At 28.6% G+C, this 27129-nt stretch overlaps 1 protein-coding gene across 2 annotated transcripts in view; it reads right to left on the bottom strand.

Annotated features, from left to right (window-relative positions):
- Positions 1-7179, bottom strand: part of LOC107442777 (U3 small nucleolar ribonucleoprotein protein IMP3) — a 91534-nt gene extending 84355 nt beyond the window's left edge. The window contains exons 1-2 of one of the 2 annotated variants that reach the window (XR_011637538.1): positions 6922-7179; positions 1888-1995 (exon numbers count right to left, since the gene is read on the bottom strand). Coding sequence is in view for 1 of the 2 variants with exons in the window: in XM_016056418.4 (XP_015911904.1) it covers positions 1888-1995; positions 6922-7058 (245 nt within the window). In the remaining variant the exon portion in view is untranslated. The remainder of the gene's footprint in view (positions 1-1887; positions 1996-6921) is intronic. The other variant, XM_016056418.4, reaches the window with a different exon arrangement.
- Between the last annotated feature and the right edge of the window lie 19950 nt (positions 7180-27129).

Genomic DNA, 27129 nt, shown 5'->3' with positions numbered 1-27129 from the left:
CTCAGAAATCGACTGGGCAATGAAAAATGCGCAAAATCCTGCTCAGTCACCTGCTATCGTATGCTTCGGCACAGGGACCCCGACTACTGAACATGCAATTTTGTTTGTAATTAAGTTTTGTTTAATATGTTTTTTTTCCAACTGAATAAAAGTTTTTAACTTGACAAAATAGCAGTAATTCTTGACTTAAGAGTTTGTTAGTAGTTACAAGTTTTGAAAGTTTTGTTTAGCTTATTTCTAATATTTAAGAAATGCCAAATTTTAAATTCCTCTTTTTAGCTCTTGAATTTATGAATAATTCCAAGCTTTTTTGCTTGTTTGTTTATTTCTAACAATTAAGAAGTGCAAAATTTTGAATCCTTTGCAAATCAAGCTATAATGATAAAAGTAAGTATCACTATTTTCAATAAGTTTATTACAATATTTCTGTTTGAATGTATATCCTTCTATAAGAATACATGTATATAGTTGCAAAATCAATAGCAATCATTTACAACATTCAATTATAAAGGCAATTATGTGAAAATAATATATTGTCCGCTATATGACATAAATTAAAGAAAACAGTAGGTTTTTGACAGTTTTTACCAGTAAAAACACAGTTTTTACCAGTAAAAACACGGTTTTTACCACTGTCATGTTAAAAACCAGTTTTTGACGGCAAAAACCCAATTATGTATTATTACTCATAATTTAGAATATTAATAGGCATTTAGTTCATCAAAAATAGCTAAAAGATTTTATTTAATTAATTTAAAAAGAGAGTTCTGAAAAAAAATAAACTGAACATTTCAGAACGAAAAAAGTTTTGAACTGATTTCTATAAATGAGGTTCGTTATGTATTAGTAATACTTATTATATTAGTATGTATTAGTAATACTTACTATTAGTATGTATTAGTAATACTTACTATTAGTATGTATTAGTAATACTTATTTAAATATTCTAACAAGCAAGCAAGCAAGCAAGCAATAATCTGTACAAAAATTCTATTTCAATAGAGAATTTTTTAGGAAATTTACTAAATTGTAGGGAATTTTCTAAAACGTACAAAAACCAAGAGAATTTTAATTAAACCAGTAGACCAGGAGTAAACGGGCAAAATCCAATAGAGTTGGTAGCTATGCAAAACTATTCAGTCCTTAACTGATTTTGCAGTTTAAATTGAATTAATCTAAAATCAGAATATATTCCAGCTGTCATAAGAGAATCAGTGAATAATTTAGAATGTTTTGGCTTTCAACTTAAATTCTAAATTATGGTTTCATACAGAATTCTGGGTATAACACTCTGAACTTCATCTTTAAATATAGATTTTTTATGCAAAAAGGCAGAGTAGATGAAAACAGGTGCAATCTATAATGGAGATCTTATTAGAAAATAGGGCTATTTTGGTTTTATCTTTTAACATCATCAATACAGAATTTTTTTTAACTAAAAAATTTGTGTCAACATTCTTCGTCTAAAATATCACATTCATTTCATAATATTGGATATATATAATATATATCCGTTCATATACATCCCACTTGGTGGGTGAATTAGAGATGGGTTTTTTCAAGTGGGCCCAATCTAAAAAAAAAAAACCACAGGGTTTCTCAGGGCTGGGTCCACGTTTGCAAACTGTGGAGGACTTTGAAAATTATTTTAACTTTCAATTTTTATAATTTTTATTGTTATCTATGTGCTAAATTTTATTTCTAAAATATTTATTTCTAATAAATATTCATTTCCGATCTTACACCTGGTCAAGGATAGAAATTCTCAAAACTGCTTTTTCAATATTTCATAAGAATACGAATAAGATTAATATTTACCACCAAAAATTTATGAATTCAAACAATTTACTCAAAATCAAAGAGAAAAACATCAAAAATACAACTTACAGCTGCTGTAAAAGACGATTGCCAGATTCTTTTCTGTAAGGATCTTTCATATCTAATTCTTTTATTGCACGACCCAGGGTTCGTATTTTTCTAGACAACTGATTGTATCTGAAAAGAAAATAGATATTATTTGCAGTGTGCTTGAAAGAATAGTAACAACAACTGATGAAAAGAATAATATCTTAATGGTGATGACATTATTATTCTAAAAAATTATTTCTTAAAACAGAAGTAATTTTTTTAGAACAATAATGTTTTAAGTTTCACAATTGTTTAATAAATTTAAGCAAGTTTATTGTTCAAGCAACGTGGCAAATTTAGCAAGAAAAAATAAAAAACAAATATATAATTACTGACCAGATTTCTTTTATATAATAGAATCCAAATATAATTTTCCTGGACAAGGGGCAAAATTTAAGAAAATGGGCATCCCAAAAGTTATACATCATTTAAAGAATACGAGTTGACTGAAACACCTATATAACAAAAGTCCATAGTTCTACCAATAAAACAAAGCCCTATTAACTAAACAAAATTACAAATGACAAGAAAATTTTATTTTGTCTCAAAGTTTTAAAATGTTAGCATAAGCTGCAATTTGTTAAAAATGTTGTATATTTTAAATACAAAATATCAAATGTTTACCTATTTTAAAAAACAAAATTATTCCAAAAAAATTTTTTTAATACTTTTGTGAGTAGATAAATTTTTTTTTCTTAAGTCATTGTAAAGCATCTAACTTTAGACGTCCATACATAAAAAAACTTAACGTATTAATAATAACTTATTTGTTACAGCTTAACTATAATTTTGATAGATTTTTATATAAAGTACTTTTTTGGCTCATTATTACTGATACTAATAACTAATTTGGTAAACCTGCTAAATTGAATATAAGATTTTATTCGGTACTCCAAACTAAGTAATTAAAAATATCAATTATATGGAAAAAAATTTATCAAAATATTTAAAAATTTTGCCCATGGACACCAGATTTGATAGCATTTAATATATTGCAAAATACGTTATAAAAATAAAATAAACTTATATCAAATGTTTGGCCATGAATAAGAGATATGAGAAAAATTGTAAATTATAAATACATTATATAGTTAAAAAATACAGTTAAAGTACATCAGTTTGAGCAATTTTTTTCAGATTCGATAAAGTTACAACAATACATAAAGTTACAACATAGAATTAAATTTGTTTTGATCTCAACAATAATCAAACTGGACTTGAGAATGGTAAATCAAAGCCTAAAAAACTTAAAACTAGGTATAATAGAAATTTGCAATAAAATAAAAAATATATGAAGATTACTCATCTAATAAATGTATATACAATTAATTAGGCTTATTCAGGGTGCGTAGCTAAATCTTTCAACTAAAAATAAGCACCTTTTGAATACTTTTTTAGCACTCAAGAAATATTTCTAAGCACTATATACATTAACAAAATGCAAAATAATTTTCAAAGACTTTAGATGATCATGAGAAAATAACTAGTTCCTGACAAAGAACTCATTTCTTAATTACATTAGCCATTATAAAATGATTGAGAGATTTTTTCGGTTCGATATCAGAGGGTGGAAAAAGAAATCTGAAATTGAGAATATCTTGCAAAATGCTACAGAGTTTGCATTTGAGAAGACAATCTCCCCGCACCCAGCTCAGTAGACGCATATATGTACTCGCAAGTATTTTCACCAAACATGTAAAATGATTGGCACTTTCATACGTTATGAAGCGACTGTACGCCGAAATGGATTGTGAAAACGTGTAATAGAACAATGTGAAAAGCACGCTTTTTCATAATATGTGGCGAAAATTGACATGGTAACAAAAAAATCTCATTTTTGAAAAGGAAAGATTAAACACTTTTTAAAAACATCCAATGACAAAAGCACCTTTAAGGGCTTTTAAATAACAAAAATCGAAAATAAGCACTTTTAAGCACTTTTTAAAAATGCTACGCACCATGCTTATTCCATTATTTTATCCATTCGTCTACATTTTCAAAGACTCCATCTTCACAAGTATCTCAAACAAAGATGCAAATTTACTTACTTTTAACTAGCTAATAATTGAACAAATTTTTTTGGCCTCTAGATAGCAAGAAAAAAATGGATTAAATTTTTTTTCAAACCAATTGAAGTACAATAACGAAAAAGTTAAGAAAATTTGAAATACATAATTAGACACAAACTGTTGTTTCCATAACAAATAATGCAAACATTTCCATGAAGTACTTCAATAAAAATCTATAATATAGAAACATCATGAAGAATATTCACAAAATTCAGCCTTCCTCTGACACTGTAAAAAAATCTTTAATGAAATATACAACTAAACATAAAATGATGCCATAGCAGTAGTAAGGCATAAATGTGTATGTATCTACTTATGTTAATTATGTATACAAAAAACTAAATTCTAAGACGATTTTGACAAAAAATAAATAAATAAATATAGCAAGAAAAGGAAGAACTTAGTGAAACAAAACCAATATGGAAATATCCCCTTGACGCAAAATACTGTCTGCATAATTGTTGTCATGCTAACATTATCGAGCCGAGATTACTCATTGGTTAAGGCACTGAATCGTCATTGTGAAGAGCTGTGGTTCAAACCCTAATGGTGGCTTCAAGCCCACCCAGCTTCAGATCAATGGGCACCAGTGTACCTGGGTAGTAAAGGCAGCTTGAGCATGATACTGACCACATTGTCACAATCACGTTGGTTAGAAAATTGCCTAGTTTTAACCTTCATGATCCCCAAGAGAAAATCTTAAAACCGCCAAGTGCATTACTCAACACAAATTGTTGCATATATAGTACGTTCGATTACAGTGTCAGAAGTAGCTACTTTTTAATAGTGTAGCATTCTACTTTTAAAAAAAACTAGCTCACAGCGATTCCTAGCAAATACTTTTAATGTTAATTTAGTAAAGAAACAAGGCTTAAATGTAACTAATTTTTCTAAAGAAATTAATGCAAATCTCACATGGATCTTCTCAATGGCTGAAAGGAGATTGCCTCTGTGGCCAAATGTTAATAAAATTGCATTTGATGCTTGAGAGCAGCAAGATTTTTATATTTATTTCCTAAAGATAAGTAATAACTGCTTGTTTTACTGTTTTCTAGAAATTTTTCAATCAAAATCACAAGTGTAATGAATTTTCTAAAAAAAAAATTATAAATAAATATGGAAACAAGCAGCTACTTTATAGGTTCATGCCCCGTGGCAGAATCGCAGCGACATTGTCGCAGAACATTACAGAGTTTTTGAGGAAAGATTTTTCTTTTGAAAAAGGCAAACAATTTTACTTTTCTTTTCTGTAGAAATTTACTTGTAATCATGCATTAAGATAACCACTTTTTGACACTCTCAATTTACACCCATAGTATCGTAAATCGGTGTAATGTTTGGATTATATTTTCGGCAGTTATTGAAATTCACTTTCACATGGTTTTTAAATATCTCGATATATTTCAAACAATATGGAGAATTCGAATCGTGCATTTGAGTATTTACATTTTAAGGCAATAATTCTATCTAATTTTTGGCGTTTATTGCCATTGATTTCTCCATAGTTTTTAAATACAATATTTTTTATTACAACCCAATTTCGAAACGAACCACACATTTGAGAAGTTCAATACGCGTAAATTCGTTGTCAATATTTTTTTCGGCAATTACCAGAAGTACTATGGATTTCATGAATTTAAATTTTTTTGTGACGTTTATTTACAAAATGCTAAGAAGAAAACAATATGTGAGTCCCCCCCCCACTCTAAAATAATGCAAGAATATCACCCATAACGTTAGAATTAAAAAAAAAAGTATTAGTACATGTTCAATTAAAAAATACATATTAAAATTTTTTTTTCTTTGTAAACTTCGCTTTTGTTATTTTAAATTAATAACTTATATGTCTGTTACTATTAGAAGTATCTTGCAGAAAGATATTAGTTCTTTAGGGTATGGTCGCAGATAGCTCGAAAAAATTCTGCCACAGGGGGGTTCATGATGATAATACTAAACTGCCATCGTTAGCATATAATACTTATTTCAGTGCGATCGACAAATAGAAAAACAGGAATTTTTTTTTGTTCTATAAACTTTACTAAGATTAATAATGTTTTATAACTTGTATTTAACAGATAAACAATAAATATAAACCTGTCAGCTCAAATTCTTCTGCAATCTAATTTGAACTGTCAGATTGTCAAATCTGAGTGTTAATTTTTTCTGAAACAAAATGAATTCTGCTGAAACTCTAAATGAATAGAAACATGTTATTCCGATGAAAGAGAACATATTTTGGTCTGTTAATTTTCCACTTTATTTAGAAGAAATATAACAGTACTTAAACACTCAATAAAACTACAAATATTTGATAATTACCGAGTGTTCCTTAAATTATAAAAGCATAAAACGTTGTAGGTTAATAGAACGAATAAAAAATTTTTTTTAGAGGAACAAACTGGACTGGTTCATGCGAACTTGAATATATATATCTTAAATAATTCCTCATGCTTACATAAGCCAATTTATTCTTCAAAACTCCAGCAAAGTTCTTCTAAAAACAGTAAAGTAAACATTTCAAAATTCGATTGTAGTCACTGCATTCAGAAAAAATTAGCTGCAGTTAACTGAATTTTTAATAGAGTATTCGTAGTTAGCTACGAAAAAAAAATGTAGTTTATCTGACCATTGTTCTTTTCATACATTTAGCCAAAAACTTTGTACCAATATGTAATAAATTATGTAGAGAAACAAAGTTTGATAAAAATCTAGGAAAAAAAGAAACCGAGGAACAATAAAAATCTTAAATTAATTATGTTTCAAGCATACAGCACTTACCAATGGTAAGTACAACTATCAGCTATCAAGAGATTCAACTTTTTAAATTAATGATAAGAAAACAATTATTATTTAGCATAATGATCTATATTATTATTTTATTAAATTTCAAAATTAGCAAATAGACATGTTATAATTGGAAATGATACATTTTAATGAATCATACCTCGTATAATCTTCTCGTTTCTGAACGAAGTATTTTTTCATAATTTTCAACTCGTGAATTGTATTGTCGACTTCCCATGATATAAAGTCAACTTTCTTTAATAATTTCTGTTCATGATATTTCAGTTTTCGCACCATTTTGCATAAAATAAACACAAAAATAGACAGTTTAAGCTCGAAAAACACACGTTGTCGAAGTTCCACTACAATGTAAACAATAATGAATTCAAATGATTCCTCGGAGCAATCTGACTGCTATCAGTTTTCTCAGTTGTTATAACTCTTGCTCTAATAGCAAGGAAAAGTTGCACCTTTTCAGTTCATTCGATTTATTAAGATCAACTTTTAAGAACTCTAAGCGAAAATGCATACAGGAAATTGAGAGACCGGAAATTGTATTTCTCCCTGCCATCTATTGGGAAAATAATGAAAATAATCATAAATAAATTGTATATTTTCGACAAAAATAACAGAAATAATAAGAAAAAATCTAATTCATAAGTGATAAGTGAAATTTTGTCTTAAAATTTTTTATGAAAGATAGAGACATCTTAAATTGAAATTCAAAAGTGACTTTTTTGTGAAAAAATTTATCAAAACTTTGAAAAGTTAATAAAAAAAATATAAACATTATTTGCATTCAGAAATTATTTTTTTGGGGAATAAATTTAACAAATTAGTCGCTATTTTCATGTATTAAATGGTAGAATGGTAATTTAGCGTAAATTATTTTCAACCTTCGTAAATTCCATTTTTTATTTCGCAATAGTTTAAATTGTTTATTTATAATTATTTTCTGGCATTGAAAATTAATTTAGCGGATGCATATTTAATTATTTATTTTTCTTGCAAATTTTTTTTTTACTGTTTCAAAGAAATCTTTGATTCAAAGCATTTTTATAGCAGGACTTCTAATTGATAATTTTCAAATTGATTTCGCAACAGATTATTAGTGTTCAAAATGTTATATGGAACTAAAATTGCAGGTAACAGAGACAAAAATCTATTCAGTGTATATGATATTTGATCTATATCGATCGCTTTTTTAACATAAATCATTTTCCGACCGGGTATAATGGGTTTAATATAAATCATAGTGGTCGGACATGGTTAAAACATGGTAGTGGTCGGTATGGGTTAAAAATGTATACACTGTTAAAAAAAATTTTGGTGTTTGTTAAACCATATTATCCTTTAACTTTCTGCAACATTATTACATAGCTTAGTTAAACCATACTATAGTACTTCCTAAACTTGATTAAACTATACTATTTTATATTTAATCTTATAGCCATCGTTGACCAGTCGACCCAATTTTTCGATTTACGACTACTAATGTTCAACGCCGTAGCCTTGTAATTTTGAACCTTATCCAGAAGACAAGGGAACTCCTGGATCAAGTATTGGGAGAAATTTGCGTTCGTGGAGGATTTTTTGATGGGACTAACCCGCATTTGCGTTACAAGGGGAGGAAAACCATGAATACCTCCCACGATTAGTCTGACGGCTAGGGGACTCTAACTCATGATCCGTCTACCACTGAGGATATTTTATATCAGCACTGTGATCGGTGTAAGCCCGATGCAGAATTCGTATCTACCAACTAGCCATGACTGGGATTTGAACCCGGTTCACCTCATTGGAAGGCGAATGCTCTATCCCCTAAGCCATCACGGCTCAAAACTATACTATAAAGCATTTTTGCAACAGCTCATTATGGGCTAGGGTGATCATGAGAGTTAAGGTTCACCAAGTGATCGACTGCATGATAGTGGCAATGTGGTCAGAATTTTACTTCCCAGACAAGTTTGTATCCTTCGATCTAAAGCTGAGTGGATTTAGAGTCGCCTCCAGGCATCGAACCCTATGACTCCGTGGAATGGTTTCTAATAAGTTTTTCAGAATTAAGTTCAAAAAAGCTGTTTTAATATGAATTTGTTCAGCCCAGCTGGCATTCTGAAACTTCAAATGAAAATCAAATTAAAATTATTTTTATCCATTCGAGACTGATTTAATTAACCCTTTGTCGCAAATGGGACACTGTCCCTTATTTCATTCTGACGCTCTAATTACTAGTAAAAATATATTTTGGTATTTTTGGATTATAAAATACAGTATAAAAGTTACTAAAAAATCTGTTAAATTATCGGAATTATGTTTGTACGAAAATATAAAATCCAAAAAAAAGTTTTTGTAATTTTTTTTTCTCCATTCATGCTCAAAAAGTTATCAATAAATAATTTGAAAATTAAAGAAATTTCAGTGATGATCAAATAAATCTAAATATCTGCAAATAAGTGCAAATTTGAGAAATTTGAACTTATGTACAGTTATTGTTTGGAAGATTTCACTTCAACGCTGAAAATGACACCAGTGTTTCATGCAGTATTTCATAACCATAAATTATTAAAATGCTAAATATAATCTCCTTCACTTATTTTGACCTAAATTAATACAAAATAATAAAAAAAAAGTATGAAAATAGGCTTAATAAAATTTCTGCGTCAAAGAGTTAAGTAATAAACTATGAGGAAGTAGCAAAATTAAAATCTTGTAGTAAGTTAATTACAAAGATATCGATTTTTTCTTCTTTTTTTAAGTAGATAAGTTACTAAGCCTAACCTGATACCTAATACCCTAAGACCTACTGCAGATGCATTATCAAGATATGGGAGTTATCCAGGTACTATGACACTTTATAACAACAGAAATAAATCAACCGTAAAACTAATACAAGAGTGCTTGGAACATTGAAATTTATAACTCGAATGGTTTACAATATCGATCAATTTTAAAGTTAATGCCCGATTAAATTTTACTGTAGATAAGATAATACGTTAATTTCATTTTCACATAATTAGCAGTAAATTTGCACCAGTTCTTCGAGTAAATTGAATAAACTTTTCTTGATAACATTTAATATTGTTCTTTTTTTACAAAACTAATTTTTCTGATTAAATTTACCTAACTAGAAAACTCAAATTTAATCTGAAAAAGAATTGTTTGCAAGCAAGCTGTTTTATCTAAAAATTGTTCAATTAAAAAATTGTTGGAATTTAAAAAGGTAATGAAAGTTTTCCCTGAAAATAACGTTTTATGGGAGAGATATTGGATAGACAAGTTTTGCATTCGAAATTCAAATAATAAATCTTCAAAAAAAAAAAAAATTCTTTTTTCATCGAAATAAATTTGATTTAACAGTAAAGTTAATACTATAGAGTTTGGTAATAATAATTAAAGAATTATCAAATTGCGAAAATTGAATGCTTAAGATAAGAAATTGGTATAAGACGTTTAATATTTCGAAATAAATCTATTTTAACCTTGAAATTAATAAAGGGGTCTAAAGGCAATAAGTTTAATGAAATGAAAGCAATTATGTTGAATATTACAAAGTCAAATGTTAAATATTCGAAATGTTCAGTACCCGAAATTTAAATTGAAAGTTTAAAATTCGAAATATATTATTTTATTCAACTCTAAAACTAATACAAGCGTGCTTGGCGCATTAGTTTAGTTTAATGAAAACTACCATGTTTATTATTCAAAATTCAAACTAATATTCGACACAAGAATAAAATATTTAATATTCAATATAAATCAAAACTAATAGATGAGTGTTCGAGGCATTTAGTTTAATGCACTGAAAACTGCCATTTAAAACATTAAAAAATCGAATATTTCATATTCTATACTAGGTAAAAATACTTAGCATTAAAAATAAGTCTGGTTTAGCCATAAAATTAATAGAATAGTGTTACAGAATACAATGAAAACCACCAGCTTTAACATTCAATATTATATTTGAATATTTAGAATTAAAAATAAGTCCGATTCAGTCGTAAAAATAATAAAAGAGTGCTCTAAGCATCTAGTTTAATTGAATGAAAGCTGCCACTTTGAAAAATTAAAAATTCGAATAATTAATATTCGATATTAGATTAAAGTATTTAATGTTAAAACGTAAAACTAATAGAAGAGAGTTCGGAAAATCTAGTTTAATACAATGAAAACCGCCATCTTTAACATTCCATATTAGATTAAAATATTTAGGATTAAAAATAAGTCTGATCCAGCAGCAAAACTAATAGAAGAGAACTCTAAGCTAAGCATCTAGCTTAATACAATAAAAATTGCCATTTTAAAACATTAAAAATTCGAATATTTAATATTCTATATTAGATAGAAGCATTTAGAACTTAAAATAAATCAGCTTTAGCCGTACGACTAATTGAAAGTCCCGCAGAGGACTGATCGTTAAGATTAAGACACGGTTCCCACCAGATCAACGAAGTCAAGCATCACTGTCTGAGGTCAGTGTGCGGGTGCATCATTGGCTGCAATCAGTGTGCTGGTCGGTGACCACTTGGATCAGTCCGGTTAGAGATGGTAGGGACCGAGGGTGTGCGGTATTGGTCCTCGTTAAACTGCTATACCGTAAAGTGCTCGACTTCGAGTGCAGATCGTCGGGTTACCGAAGCTGGGGTGCCATCCCCTCTGCACAGGATCAAAATTGAGACGGCATGTCTTCGGATCATCCTCAGGGATATTTCCCAGGCCGTCACCAATAGCTCCTTGTGCAGCTCTAGTGCGACGTAAATCAACAACAACAACTAATTAAAAAAAACGTATGGAACATCTAGTTTATTACAATGAAAACCGCCATCTTTAAAATTTAATATGAGATTAAGGAATGCAGTATTAAAATATTTAGGATTAAAAATTGGTCTGATTCAGCTGGAAAACTAATAGAAAAATGCTCTAAGCATGTAGTATAAGGCAATGAAAACGTCCATTTTAAAACATTAAAAATTCAAATATTTAATATTCTATATTAGATTAAAGTATTTTAAATTAAAAATAAATCTAGTTTAGTCGTAAAACTAATAGAAGAGTGTTCGGAATATTTAGTTTAGAACAATAAAAACCGCCTTCCTTTACATTCAATATTAATTATATAGTATTAAAAATAAGTCTGATTCAGCCGCAAAACTAATAAAAGAGAGCTCTAAGCTAAGCATCTAGCTTAATCAATAAAAACTGACATTTTAAAAACATAAAAAATTCGAATATTTAATATTTGATATTAGGTCAAATGATAACATTGAATATTGTTCTCTCTCTCTCTATTTTTTTTTTTTTTTTTTTTNTTTTTTTTTTTTTTTTTTTTTTTTTTGAAGCTTAGTTTACGGTTTATACTTATATTAGTACTTATATTAGTACTTATATTATACTTATATTGGTTTATACTTATTGAACTAGAAAATTTAAATTTTAATCGACGAAAATTGTGTGCAGGTAAGAAGTATTATTTTATTCAAGAAGATAACGAGTAACCACTCTATTTAATAGTCGAAATTCGAAAAATATACTTAAGAATCGAAACTCGAATAAATTGTTAAATTCTTGAAACAAATTTGGTCCTACCTAAAAACTAATACTAGAATTGTTGAGGCACTATGAATATATAATAATACTCAAAATTCGAATGGTTAATATTTCAAATTCGAATGAAATGTTAAATGTTCGCAATAAATTTGGTTCCGACTGAGAACTAATACTAGAAAGTATCGTGTTAAATGAAATGAAAACCAAGTGTTTACTATTCGAATGTTAACAATTTAAAATTCCAACAAAATGTTTAATATTCTATTGGAATTTTTCTGCTGCGTACATAAAACTATTACTATATGGCTTGGAGGCTTTCAATATAATACGGTTTAAAAGTTAGTACGATCGAATACTTTAAATTTAATCCCCGATTACTTTAAAGCACGATTAAATATAAATATACAAAATAACGGGTTATTTTTATTTCCACAGAAAAATCTTTTAAATCTGAAATATTTCTTCCAGTAAATAGGTTAAAGCATCTTCATTGATAACGTGCCATATTTTTCATTCTGTTAAAAGAAAACTCATTTTATCGATTAAACTGATCAAACTAGAATGCTCCGTTTTAATCCGAAGAAAATTGTTTGTAAGTAAGCAGTTTTATTTTAAGAAACTTGATATAACCTGAAATTCAAAAAGATTTAAGCAAATTGCGTCTGAAAACAAACGTTTTTGGCGAAAGATAACGGAAACAACCATTAATTTTTCCCATAAAACGATTCAATGCCGTTAATATTATAACAGGATCCGAGCATATTGGTGTCGTGCGGTATTACCTCCAAAGATAACAAAATTTGCACGGGAACCACCGTTTAAATCAGAAAGTTCAGCAAAAGCTTAACTTTTTAAAAACACTCCAACCATCAACCTCGATCCTATGCATGATCGCGCAAGTACAACAACAGATAAGGTAACTTCCACCAAAAAGTAAAAAAGTGTTCAGCATTTCCCACGCAGTTATGCCTCTTCATTGATGGATTGGGTTCAAACATTTACAGTTGAACAATTTCGCAACAAAGAGTCAAAAAGAGATTAAAAGTATTGTAAAAGGGACATCCCGATTTGCATGAATCCCTTGCGGTTTCAATTGTCGCGTCCGAACCGTATTGTTCGCGTCCGGCATTCAGGGGCGTGGGAGTTGTGGAGAGAGCGCGTGTCCGACACGCGTTCGATATCGGGAGTTTTCCGTGGGAAAAGCCCTCGACCCCAAAATCCGGATTTTTAAAATGTTTTTGTCTCGTATCCCTTCAAATGCGGGGTGAAACGACAGGGGTTAACGAGGAAGAAAGTTGTGCATGTAATTGAAACTAAATGGGGTTCGATGTGATTGTTGTTCAACTCTGGAAGTACAACGGGTGAGGTTAATTGCTTCGATTAACCAGTTCAGTGTCTTAAACGTGTGCTAGCAATCGATCAAAACTTTGTTTGCAAATTACTTCAGCATTGATTTATTGTCGTGAAAGAAGTCGTATTTTGCACAGATGAATAAATTTCGAAACATTTAATTCTTAACTTTCTGTTTACGCATGTTCACAAATTTTTATTTATTTACTTATTTTTTTTTTATTTTTTTGGTATTTTGATTTTTATAAAAATGTCTCTCGGAGGCTGGGTGTGGGTAGTCGTAAGATTTTACATGAGAATTTATCTCGAACTAAAATTTGCATTGGGCAAGTAGTATAAACTTTACTCGATATTAATACTATTTTTGAGATTTTTGATAGTTTTGAACCATTATATGATATAAATTTTCTGAAATCATAATATGCAGCTAAATTAAACCACATTGTCGTACTTGATTACTCTATACTATGGTTCAACTTGAATGAAAACTTGACTCGATTTTGAATCCTATTAAGGCTGCTGCAAATTCGCACCGTATTATGGTTCAGAGTATCGATATTACGGTTCAACGTTGAATTGATTTTTCTGAGTACATATCCTTGCACTTAATAGTTAATGTTTTAAACATGTTTAAAAATTAAAGCAACTGAAAAGGAAACTTGACTCAATTTTAAATGCTATTAAGGTGGTTGCAAATTTGTCCTGCATTATGATTTATGATTCAGAGTACCGATACTTTTTGTTTAGCGTTGAATTAATTTTTCTGAGTATATATCCTTGTACTTAATAGTTATCATTTTTAACATGCTTTAAAATTATAACAACTTGAGTAGAAACTTGACTCAATTTTAAATCCTATAATGGCTGCTGCAAATTCGCACCGTATTATGGTTCAGAGTACCGATATTACGGTTCAACGTTGAATTGATTTTTCTGAGTACATATCCTTGCACTTAATAGTTAATGTTTTAAACATGTTTAAAAATTAAAGCAACTGAAAAGGAAACTTGACTCAATTTTAAATGCTATTAAGGTGGTTGCAAATTTGCCCTGCATTATGATTCAGAGTACCGATACTTTTTGTTTACCATTGAATTAATTTTTCTGAGTATTTATATCCTTGAACTTAATAGTTATCATCTTAAACATTCTTTAAAATTATAACAACTTGAGTAGAAACTTTACTCAATTTGAAATCCTATTAAGGCTGTTTCATTTTTGTTCTGCATTATGATTCAGAGTACCGACACTTTTTGTTTAGCGTTGAATTAATTTTTCTGAGTATATATCCTTGTACTTAATAGTTATCATTTTTAACATGCTTTAAAATTATAACAACTTGAGTCGAAACTTGACTCAATTTTAAATCCTATTAAGGCTGTTGCAAATTTGCTCTGCATTATGATTCAGAGTACCGACACTTTTTTAGCGTTGAATTAATTTTTCTGAGTATATATCCTTGTACTTAATAGTTATCATTTTTAACATGCTTTAAAATTATAACAACTTGAGTCGAAACTTGACTCAATTTTAAATCCTATTAAGGCTGTTGCAAATTTGCTCAGCATTATGATTCAAAGTATCGATACTTTTTGTTTATCGTTGAACTAATTTATCTCGGCATTGAATTAAGTATTGAGTATCGTTATCTGAGTATTGAATATCGTTGAATTAATTTTTCCTTGTTATAATTTCAAAAACGTTTTAAAATTATAACAACTTGAGTAGAAACTTTACTCAATTTTAAATCCTGTTAAGGCTGTTGCAAATTGGATTTGCACTGTGTGATTCAGAGTACCAATGTTATTATTCAAATTTGGATTGATTTTTCTGAGAATATATCCTTGTAGATAATAGTTAATATTCTAAATATGTTTTGAAATTATAGCAATTTTTGCGGAGAAAGCAGTATATTTCTTCAATGGCAGCAATAACACCTTCCCTAACTTATTTAAAAAGAACATGCTACTTAATATGGTGGGTGGTCTTCTCAGCGGGTAAAAGGGTTGTGGTTGTAAGGTCATTAATAATTTAGGATCTACATCACTCTACGTATGTCCATCTGGTATTTAAAGAAGCCTTTAAAGATGTGGATAAAAATTGTTATAGGCATAGAGAAGGGTTGCACTAGCCTAGGAAACTAAGAAGGAAAGAAAGCTTCTGGGAAGAAGTGGCTATTGTAGATTTCTCAACTACCTGGCAAACAAAAGTATTCAACAATACATTTTCCCATTCGTCATGTTCTGTCAAAATTCATCCCCTCATCTAGAGTCTCATTTATCAGACCAATGTCCAGTCTTTCATTTCTGTCCAGTCAGAAATGACCATGCTGTGTAATGAGCAATTTTTACATTGTAGTCCCAAGAGAAAGAAGTCAATTTTTTAAAGGGTCAAGGAAAAACTTCATTTTTCACTTGCCTAATAGATTATTTATGAATACGATTCCTTTTAAAAATGGAAGTTGTGAACAGAGCATATAGTTTTTCCCCCCTATCCAATTCACCTGAGAATGTCATTCATAGTGGTAGGGACATTATTTCGCCATTTCCACCAGTGGAACAATTTTGTAGGAACAACGATTCATGGAATGTTTCATAATTTGGTTGACTTTCTGGTGAACACAATGTCAGTAATCAAAGTTAGTATTATTTTACGCGTTTCTTTTAATTTTAAGGAATTGATGTGACATTGAAATATAATTCATCTTAATGGACCCTATTTTTAGATCATATTAAGAACCTCGTGCGTATAAAGAACCTTATAAGAATTAAAATGGCTTGGAGTTCACAAAGCATTTATATATTATATTGCAATTTAGGAATTTTACAGAAAGATTCTGATATTCATACTGACATCCACGTAGAAACCTCCATTTATTCTGACATTTCATCCAATTTTGAGTTTACGATTTTCAATGTTCAACTCCGAAGTCGCGTAATTTTGAACCTAACCCATAAGATAAGGGGGATTTTGGATCAAGTATTGAGATGAACTAGTTTCCGCGGAGGATTTTTGATGAAACTAACCCGCATTTGTTTAGCATGGAGAGGAAAAATCACGAAAACCTCCCACGGTTAGCCCAATGGTACGGGGATTTTAACCCAAGATTCGTCTACCACTGGGGGTATTTTATGTCAGCACTGTGGTTGGTGCAAGCAGGGAGTAGAATTCGCATGAACCAGTCATCGCTGGAATTCGAACCTGACTCACCTCGATTTCAGCGATTAAGCGATCACCCTAGGGCAGAGGTGGCGAACCTTTATACGCCAACGTGCCATTTTTTCTAAAAAAAATTTTAATGAGATCATAGACGTGCCGTCAAATAATTTTGACTTCGTGATTATTGGGAAAATAATAATACTAAATACTATCAACTCAAAACTCTTTATTTACATTGAAAAAAAATATACATTGTGCAATGTCTCAGTTATAACGCGTAATTCAACAAAAAGTAACATCCAGTGTGACTTCTGTTGTTGCGGATTAGATGACAAATAACATATATTAGGTTGTAAGATGTTAGTTTAAGCAGGACTGTTAATTTCTCTTGCTAGTTATTTGTGGTTTGCTTGTTTTTTATTGTTATTAATTGTTTTTTAGCATTAATTGTTAATTTTTTTACTAATAATTGTTTATTATTTCGTTTGTTTTTTGTGAATTTTAATTTAATTGTTACATATGCTTTATGTGTAAGAACATTTGTGTAATGAGAATTCATAGTGCAATAATAATTGTGATCGTGGCATGCCCAAAATATTGCGTCGAGTGCCATAAATGGCACGCGTGCCATTGGTTCGCCATCCCTGCCCTAGGGAGACAAACCTTGAGACTCAGCGATGCCTTGAGACACAGCTCTTTATTCTGACATTGAGAAAAATCCGAAAACTTTAAATGTGACTTATTGAGCCGTGGTGGCTATGGAGATAGAGCGGTAGTCTTAAAATGAGGAGAACCGGGCTCGAATCCCAGCCATAGCTGATCGATTCGAATTCCGCACCCGGCTCGCACCGACCACAGTGCTGACGTAAAAATATCCTCAGTGATAGACGGATTATGGGTTAGAGTCCCTTTGCGGTCAGGCTAACTGTGAGAGGTTATTACCATGGGATGGAGTTAAGAAAATGAACAAATTGAATAAATGATCGATCATGAATGTTTCACTTAATTCATTATCTTTCTAAAAAAATATTATGCCTTTTCGGCAAACATTTTAAAATTTTTATAAATAATAAAGATTACTATGCAAATGTTAACGTAGAATACTTTTTTAACTTTGACAACCAAATCCCCATTGCAGCACAATACTTTTAAGCTTTGCGTACCAAATAACCATCACAATTCAATACTCTTGAGTACTGAAGAGTATTGAATTTAATACCAAGATCGTAGGAATTTAATACCAAATTCCTACGATCACACAAAGAGAAAAAAATTTTCATTCGAAAAAAAAAATCATCTAACTCTCTGGAACTGTTTACTTATCATTTTCTACTTATCGTTAAGAAAACAGTCTCGACTGCTTTAACTAAAATCAAAATAAACTAACCAGTTACTCTTTTTTAAAAAAGAAAAAAAGAAAAGAAATGTGTATTATAAATAACTAAAATGCACAGCTTTAGCAACAGTCTAAAATAACTATTTTTTATGTCATGTAAAATGAGCTTGTTCAAGTGGAAAATTCAAGAGATATTCGTCATGCACAAATGCTTCTTATAATGCTTTATAGTTTGAAAATCAAGGAAAGAGGCTGCGGTTTTTTTAATTTATTATTATTATTATTGTTTTGTTTAAACTCCGGGAAAAAATAACATCTTTAAACGTTACAAAGTGCAAAGAATGCATCATCTATTCAGTTAACGAGAAAAAATATTTGTTTTGTCTAAAATAAAGAAATAATAATAATAAAAAAAAATAGACATAGATTTCGATTATGTTGCCTATAGACTATCAGTTTTGCAATATTTTTCCATGTCTACAAATAAAAGAAGTTTTCTATTTATTTTACTTTTTGCCCTTTCTTTTCTAATATAAATAATTAAATAAATTAAGTTTTTTTTATAAAAAAAATAGCAGCAACTGTAAGATAAAAGTTTTAAAATCGAATCAACAGTAAGATGAAATCTTAAAAATAGCAAATAAAATGTAAAATAAAAGCTTAAAAAGAGCACATCAAGTGTAGCTCATCAAGTAGTGTAAGGTTAAATCAAGATCATAGCATATTAAAAATAAAATAAAGTCTTGGAAATAGCATCAATTTTAAGATAAAATCTTGAAAATAGCATCAGGAGTTCGATAAAATTAAAAAACAGTAAGCAAAGATTTTCCACCTCCGATATGAAAGAAAAGTATTTTTTGAATATAATTCTGCAGAAAGGGGAAAAAAGTTCTGTGGAAAAAAAATATTTTTAAAAGTTCTACAGATGAAAAACCCTAATTTCTTTGCTTCCTAAATAAAAAATCTTTATGCAGGAACTATGTAATGGTCTGCGACAATGACGCCGTGTCGCCACTATTCTGCCGCGGGGATAGCATCAAGTGTAAAATAGAATCTTTAAAAAAAAGAACAAAAACACACCAAGTGTAAAACAGAATCTTAAGACGAACACAGTAAGTATTAAATAGTATTTGTGCTATTTAAAAGTTATATGAGTCTTTGAAAGAGTAAATATTTAAGTTCCGGATAAAACTAACAGTAATTGTACAACTTTGAACGGAGCTCTGTGTGAATACATTCTCATAAAAATCAGCATTCAACCATTATATTCCAATTTTCTTCAGCCTTAATAATAAGGCATTAATTTAAACCATGTATCGGCTAATCTGGTATCGTACCAAGGTATCGTGCATTCAAATTTAACTATTAAAATTGGCGCCAAGCTAAAATTTTAGCAAATTTGAACGATGTTATGGTTCAAGACGTTTAAAAATCTCCAACAGTGAAATGAAAGTTTCGAAGCATTGTATTTTAATTTTCCCAATCTAAATGGGTAATTCTTTTTCTCTTTTTTTGCGGTAAAGGAATTTACCTTAAAAAGCAGAGATTTGCAAAGGAGTGTAGATTCATGCTTAAGACAAACTCCTTGGTTTGAATCTACGCGCCTCGAGTCTCTGAAAAGACGAGTGTGATAATGTAATCAGTAGAGGGGAAAGCAATTTAATTTAGACAACAACAACAAAAAACAATGATACGATATATATTCTCAAAAATCTTAATTCGTATTTTAAATTCATTTTTAAAAAACAATCTATTCGGAAATTATTTCATGGTAATTAATATTCATGGTAATTAATATTCACAGTAATTTAATTCATGGTAATTATTTCGGAAATTATTCTTTTCCTATCAAAATAATTTTAGCGTTTTTTGTTATGTGCAAAAAATATATATAATGAAATTACCTATAAATTCCTTATTAACTTTATTTTAAAATTGTATTTCTATTCTTCATAAAATATTTTTTTTAAGCCAAGTATTTATCAAATAATAATAATAATAGATCTGTTGTTTTAGCGTTCTTAGACGTGTACTGGATGCCCCCTTTGGGTCGTCGCCCCTTTCGCCCCTCTCTGCCTCGCCACTTCTATATCCGCATATTTAGTTGTATGTATTATATGTATGAAGTATTTTGAAGCATTTTTCGAAATGTGAGAAACTATATTTTCTCAAAGTCTAATTACTAAAACTCTCTTGTGAATTCCATCGCATGTTGCAACATAGTTCCAACCCAAACGATTAAGAACATCCGAAAGGTTCGAATTATCCTAACACAAAACAGCCACTGCCATTTCATCTGGAAATATTGCGTGATACAGGGTATTAAGTAAATTATAACATTTACGACAAATCTCATCGAATCCTCGACGAATTCTACTGCAGGAATCCTTTTTCCAGGGATGTTGTGAAGCACCTGCCTAGCCCGTTGGAACATGTCGAATAATTCTTGGATGCTTCAAAAAAGTTAACTGTTTGCTCTCCAAGAACCGTGAAAATTATTGAAAGTTGCACGTCACATATAAGGCACGTGTTTTTTCAGCTGTATTTTGCTAGTGAACAGAGCTAATTTTAGCGTAAAGTGTGGGAATTTATGGTTTTTAAGTGTGGGAGAATTTTATTAATGATTTATTCGATTTGTCATGGTCAATTCAGGTGAATTTGCTGGCCAATTTAATATTGTTTACCTTTCTATTGTAATTTATTGGTTAAGGAAGTACATACAATATTTTATCCTTTTTTTTAAAAAAAATAAAATTCTGAATTACATTGGTTTGAAATACAATATAATGTAGCAAAGAGAATGTATATTTTCTGTAATATAGTATTTATTTTTCCCAAAATTTAGTAACTTCGTAAAAGAATTGACGTAAAAGGTTGTGTGTTTATGACTCCTTCAATAATTTGAAACCTCAAAAGATCCCCCGTCTAATGTCTCACACAAGTAAAAGGAAGCCCTAATCGATTTAAATTTAATTAAGATAAAACTAAGAAATCCAAAAAAAAAAAATAAATAAATAAATAAATAAATAAATAAAAAAAAAAACTATAAAAAAATCTTTTTGCATTGATTTAAAAAGGAAAACATTTTTTCTCATCTTTTTCCTATTTCCTAGAAGGAATTCTGAGAGCTAATGAAACTGCTTGTTTTAATTTCGTCTCCCTCAAAAATTGGACGCCAATGGGTACCGGATTAGTCTATTATTTGATTAAAAAACTTCATTGACTTAAGCATGAAAAATCGTACAAACTCAGAACTTTTGAAGTTTCAAAATAGTATTTTGAGCATTTCTTGAAAAAAAAAATAATAACATGATGGTGACGGGAGACTTATTTGACTATACTAAGGAAATGATTTGGAGTTTTATCATTGATGATTAGTGTAAAGTTTGGTTTTAAATCACATGAAACAAAATCAACAAAACAGTGACAAATAATTTTGTTTTCTCGACTAAAGAGAGTTAATTCTTTATTATCTTATGCAAATTCTTTTAGAAAAACAAGCCGATAAGGGATTTCTAACTAATACGAAATTTTTATGGTTAAAAAAATTATATTTCATGCAAAATTATGTTAGTCATATTGGACACACAGAGTGAGACAAACTGATAAATATTTGAAATTTTATAGTTTTCTTTTCTAATTTAGTTAAATAATAATAACATAACAATAATTTTTTTAATAAAGTTCAAAAAATATAAGTCATAAAGGGATTGGAATATGATTATCTTGGCCCACTTTTGAAAGTCCTAAGCTTTTTTTTTTTTTTTCTGGAAAAATTCAAAATCAATTTTATTAAAAAAAACTGATAAATACATTCCATACATTTATGTTCATCCATAGAATTTAAAAATATAGATATTAATTATTTTTTAAAAGAAGAAATTCTATTTTAAATCTTAAGAAAAAGGTTGTCTTTGGTAAAAAGGTAATAGTTCCTTCTAATAATGATAGAATTATGACATATAATTAATAAAGGGGAGGTTGAACAAGATTGGAACAATTTTGAAAATTTTAAATTTTTTCTCGAAAATTTAAGAACTATAACTGAAAAGATTTGTGGACATACTTCCAACACTTAAGCATTCATAGAGACTATAATCTAAAACATAAGTTTTATTTTTTTTCCATTGGTTTAATTTAGACATATTTTTTATACATAAACAGAGAGACAGAACAAAATGTATTTTTTTAAAGTATAATATTAATTAGTTATAAGGTATGTCATACTTTATAACTGAATCTGATACAAATTCAGTTATAAGGTAATATTATTCAGTTATAAGGTATTTAATGGTTTTGATTTATTCCAATCAAAAACATAAATTTAAGATTTAAAATATAAATCTATCTATAGCTAATATATAAATCTTATTGTGTTAAAATTTAAGTATTCAATCTATGCACAGTGATGAATACCATTGAAAAATAATTTTGTCAGAAATTAGCCCATTTGTTGGGACTATATTTTTAAACTTGGTTTTAATTTTTTTCGATGTTTTATTTTAAAATACTCAGTTTTTTTTTAAAGAAAAAAAAAACTAAATAAAATTTTTCTTTGCTCAAATGCAACGATAAAAAAAGTAATATCAAATATTAAAATTTTTTTACTGTATTTTTATAATTAGTTTAATTTTATTTATTATTAATATTTTTATCATTATTTTTTTATATATGAATTACAGCTAAACCTTCAGCAAAGAGTTAGTATTTCATCGTCTTTGAAAAAATAAGATATTGATAATAGCTGCGTTAATTCTCCTAATGACCACGTGAGTAATATTTTTTGATTTAAAAAAAAAAATAGAAATTTCGAAAATAAATTATTTTCATCGCATAATTGCGTTTAAAATCGAAATTCGCTTGTTTTAATTGCATATTAAAAACTGATTCGGCTGCTAGCGTGACATATTTCTCATGTTATTTCAACAACTGACTAACAGGAGGACAATAAAAGGTCAAACAAATTATTTTTTGGGCAAAATTAAATAATTTCTCTCTCTTTTTTCTTTTTTAATTACGATAACTGGCAAGAATTCACTGTGACAATGGATCGTCATCAAAAGAGCACTATGGCGTGTAGTTGTAATGATGTGTTTGGTACTTTTGTTTATAAACAATTAAATATTTTGAAATAAGTACCTTATTTTGACAAGCAAAACTTTTCAGGTGATCATTAAATATTTTCCTATGATTTTGTTATCTTTTTGATGGAAAATGTCGAAACAAGTTCATTAAAATGTGAAAGTTAAATTGTAAGTTTTACTGCTTTTTTTTCAGTTCTCTAATCTTAATTTTTAAATCCTGCAGAACGCTTCAGTAATCACTTCTACAGCGTTTATCATTTTAACTATTACAATTAATAATTTTAGTATGGTGAGTTTTAATATTTTTCTTCTATCCAAATGGAATTGCCACCATCCATATTTATTTATTTTCATTCCTTTATTTTATTTTTCATTTCATTATTTTCCAAAGGGAAGATTTTGGGTATTGGGCACTATAAGTGTAAGCTTTATTAATAATTATTTTCGCAATTTACCATCAACTGAAACATATTTAAACGGTTCATGCTCATTTAAACAACTTTTCATTTGCCTTTGAATAGAAATGAGACTATTTGAAAATATTTAGTCGATAGACATGCAAAATAGACATTCTACTTTATAATTTAAATAGCTCTACTCACATACATATTCTCATTTAAAGAGATCTATTCTCATGCATACTTTCATTTAAACAGCTCTATTCTCATACGTATTGTCTCATATAGTTATTCTCATTTAACCCTAGATTGCCCAAGGAAGTAATTTTGACTGCTTTTTAATTTCAATTCGAAAAACAATGAGGACACAATTTCTTAGAATTTTGTGACTTTCCGTACAACATATAACTTTTTTTTGTTGATATTTACTAATAACTTGTTATATATAAAAAATATTAAAAATTAATTTTAAACAAATTTCTTTATACATTAGTTATTCTTTCACAATGCAGTCATTTTGACTGCTTTTGGGCAAAATAGGTATTTCAGACTTTCTAGTGTTAAACAGCTTTCCGTTTGCCTGTTTATATAAATGAGATTATTCGTAAATAATTAGTCGATCTACATGCAGAATAGACAGGCTACTCTATAATTACCATTCTTAAAGTATAATTTAAAATGCTTGGCAAAAATGAAGTCAAAATTATAAGTAGTAAGGAAGTTGCAAATTTTTATTTCGACAAGGAAAGCAAAGACATAATTTAAATCTACCATTGAAATGAATAACTACCAAGGAAGGCGACCTGTAAACATCAAAGAAAACCTATTTGATCTGAGAAGGAAATGGAGGGAAGTTTAAATGCGAATATTATAAATTTCTCTATGCTTCATCAGAAAATCAAATTTAGTTATTATTATTATTTTTGTATCCGCCTTTTTCACTGGTGATTCGACAGATTTTGAAAGCATTTTCTTTCTTCCTCATTCAAACATTAATTTTCGTCCCTTAATGTACAACAGTCTTGACTTAATTTTTGACAAGGATTATAAAATATATATTAAGGACAGTGTTAACGGAACACCCTGTAGAGCATCTCACTTCCATTGTACAACTTTCAACGATGTGAAAGGAACCCACGAATTAACATAAAATCATGGTTTTAATTTAAACTCTATTTTAATTTGATAAAAAATTCATCCATAACTAATTTTAATTAATATAAAAGTTATAATTTTGAAATATGATCATTGGTCTATATCTGACCAACAGAATTGTGTCTTGACAAACTTTTCCATAATTCCATTTCACATCTTATTTCTTTCCATAAGTGGGGTAATAAAAATACGCTTTATCTTTGTATTTTCCTTATAGTTTTTAACTTAATTTTATTCTTTTAGATTCTCATTTTACTTATTTTTTGAAATTCTTACTTTTCTCGATTACTTTTCTTTTTCTTTCCGATTCTTACTTTTTTTTTATTCTTTTAGATTATTACTTTTTTCATTCTTTTAAATTCTCACTTTTCTTGTTTAGTTGCTTATTTTTCTTATTCTTTTCGATTTTAATACTTCTTTTTCTTTTCGATTCTTCTTCTTTCTTTCTTTATTTATTTTATCTTTTTCAATTCTTGTTTTTCTTATTCTTTTCGATACTAACATTTCGTTTTACTTTCCATTCTTACTTTTTTTTTACTTTTAGATTCTTATTTTACTTATTCTTTTAAATTCTTACTTTCTTTATTTACTAACTTATTTTCTTATTATTTTCTATTCTGCTTTGAAATAAACTTTGTTAACCATGAATTTCTTTTTTAAAAAAAGAAGAAGGAAAAATAAAAAGACTCAGGATGTGAATTTCCTTTAATCTGCCTAATTTATTTTCTGTTTAATTGGATTTAGGATTTGCTTTCAAAAGAATTTACAGTCTAATCTTGAGTTCATACGTCGAATTAGAAACATAGGTTCGACCTTTGAAACGTAAATAATTATGGGTGCACATCTTACAATCTACCTAAAAGCTGTTGACAAGAATTTACTTGTTTACTATGTAAATTTATTGCAAAACGCGAAGATTAATGTCAGGGTTAGAAGAAATTTTATTATAAATACCTATTCAGCAAAGTAAAAATTTTCAATATAAAATAAAAATAATCAACGCAAAAATAGATTTATTTATTATTATTTTTCTTTGGTTAAAGCTAACTTGAATCAATGTATTGTGCAAATGCATCCATTATTAAAAAGTTGCATGCTTATCCATTTCCATTCTTTTCCAATCATTACAATCATCCTTTACATCAAAACTCAGACTGTAATAAAATCGAATTTATTAGAACAGCAGAAAATATTGTGACTAACAAGTTTAAATCCTATCGTTCGCTCAAAAATTATTCATGTTGTATTTTTCTTAAATTTTATTTTATATTTTTATTTATTTATTACTGTACTTACAGTTTCAAAAATGCTGGTAAAACATCTTGTAAAAAATACGTGATATTCTAAGCTCCATTACAAAAATGATTCATGATTTTTAATATTCAATCATCTTTCTTAGAAAATCAAATCCACTGAAACTTATTTAAGTAGATTTTAGTTAAATAATATTTTTAGGGCTTAAATTTTATAACGCTTGAAAAATAATAATAATTAACGCCCGAATTAACATTATATGAATACAGGAATTAATTATATAAAGAAAAAAAAAACTCTCTATAAATTCCAAATTTTCTATAGTTAAATTCCTATTTTATTCACCGATAATTCATATGAAGTATTCTGTAATTAAACATATTTTTGAATGATTAACTTCTACCTATTTTTCTTGCTAATTTTAGAAAATCTTTCTCAATATTTAATTAGAATTAGGCTTTCAAATATTTTTAAGGTACGCAATAATTTAATTTCTCTCCACAGACAATATAATTTTAATCCACTGACCGCTATATTAAATTATAACTTAATATGAAATTATAACTTAAATTATAACTTAATATTAACTCCATATCCTTTTCGAAATCAGTTTAAATTAAATAGTTCTTTTAAACCAAGTGAAATTTTAAACAATTTTTAACTACATGTGCAATTTTTAACTACAAGTGTAGTTCTTAATTAACTAAAATTCATATAACTTAACAAGCGCTATTTGAAAGCAAGTGATAAAAAGACGTTAAAATGTGATAATAAAAATGATACAATTTGAGAGTTTTGGATGTTTTATTATTTTTTATGCAATAGTAAACTAAATTATAATGCACTATTTTTTTGCCTTCAATATTTGTAATGAATGCAAGCTATTTTTTCTCTTTTAAACAAGATTCTAACCAATGCTCAAATAACCAACGCTTATTTTCATATCTTTCCAAGCATCCTTATTTATATCTGGTAAACATTGGCGAAATCTAGACCGTATCCATTTTTCTCATCAAAATCCAACCTAGCCAAAATCACACTTTTGGCGACATATCTCATATCTCCCCAGAACTTGAAAAACCATC

The sequence above is a fragment of the Parasteatoda tepidariorum genome, chromosome 8 (genome assembly GCF_043381705.1).
Source record: "Parasteatoda tepidariorum isolate YZ-2023 chromosome 8, CAS_Ptep_4.0, whole genome shotgun sequence".
NCBI lineage: Eukaryota > Metazoa > Arthropoda > Arachnida > Araneae > Theridiidae > Parasteatoda > Parasteatoda tepidariorum.
The sequence above is the reverse complement of the archived record's forward strand: the minus strand, read 5'-3'. Positions and strand labels throughout refer to the sequence as shown.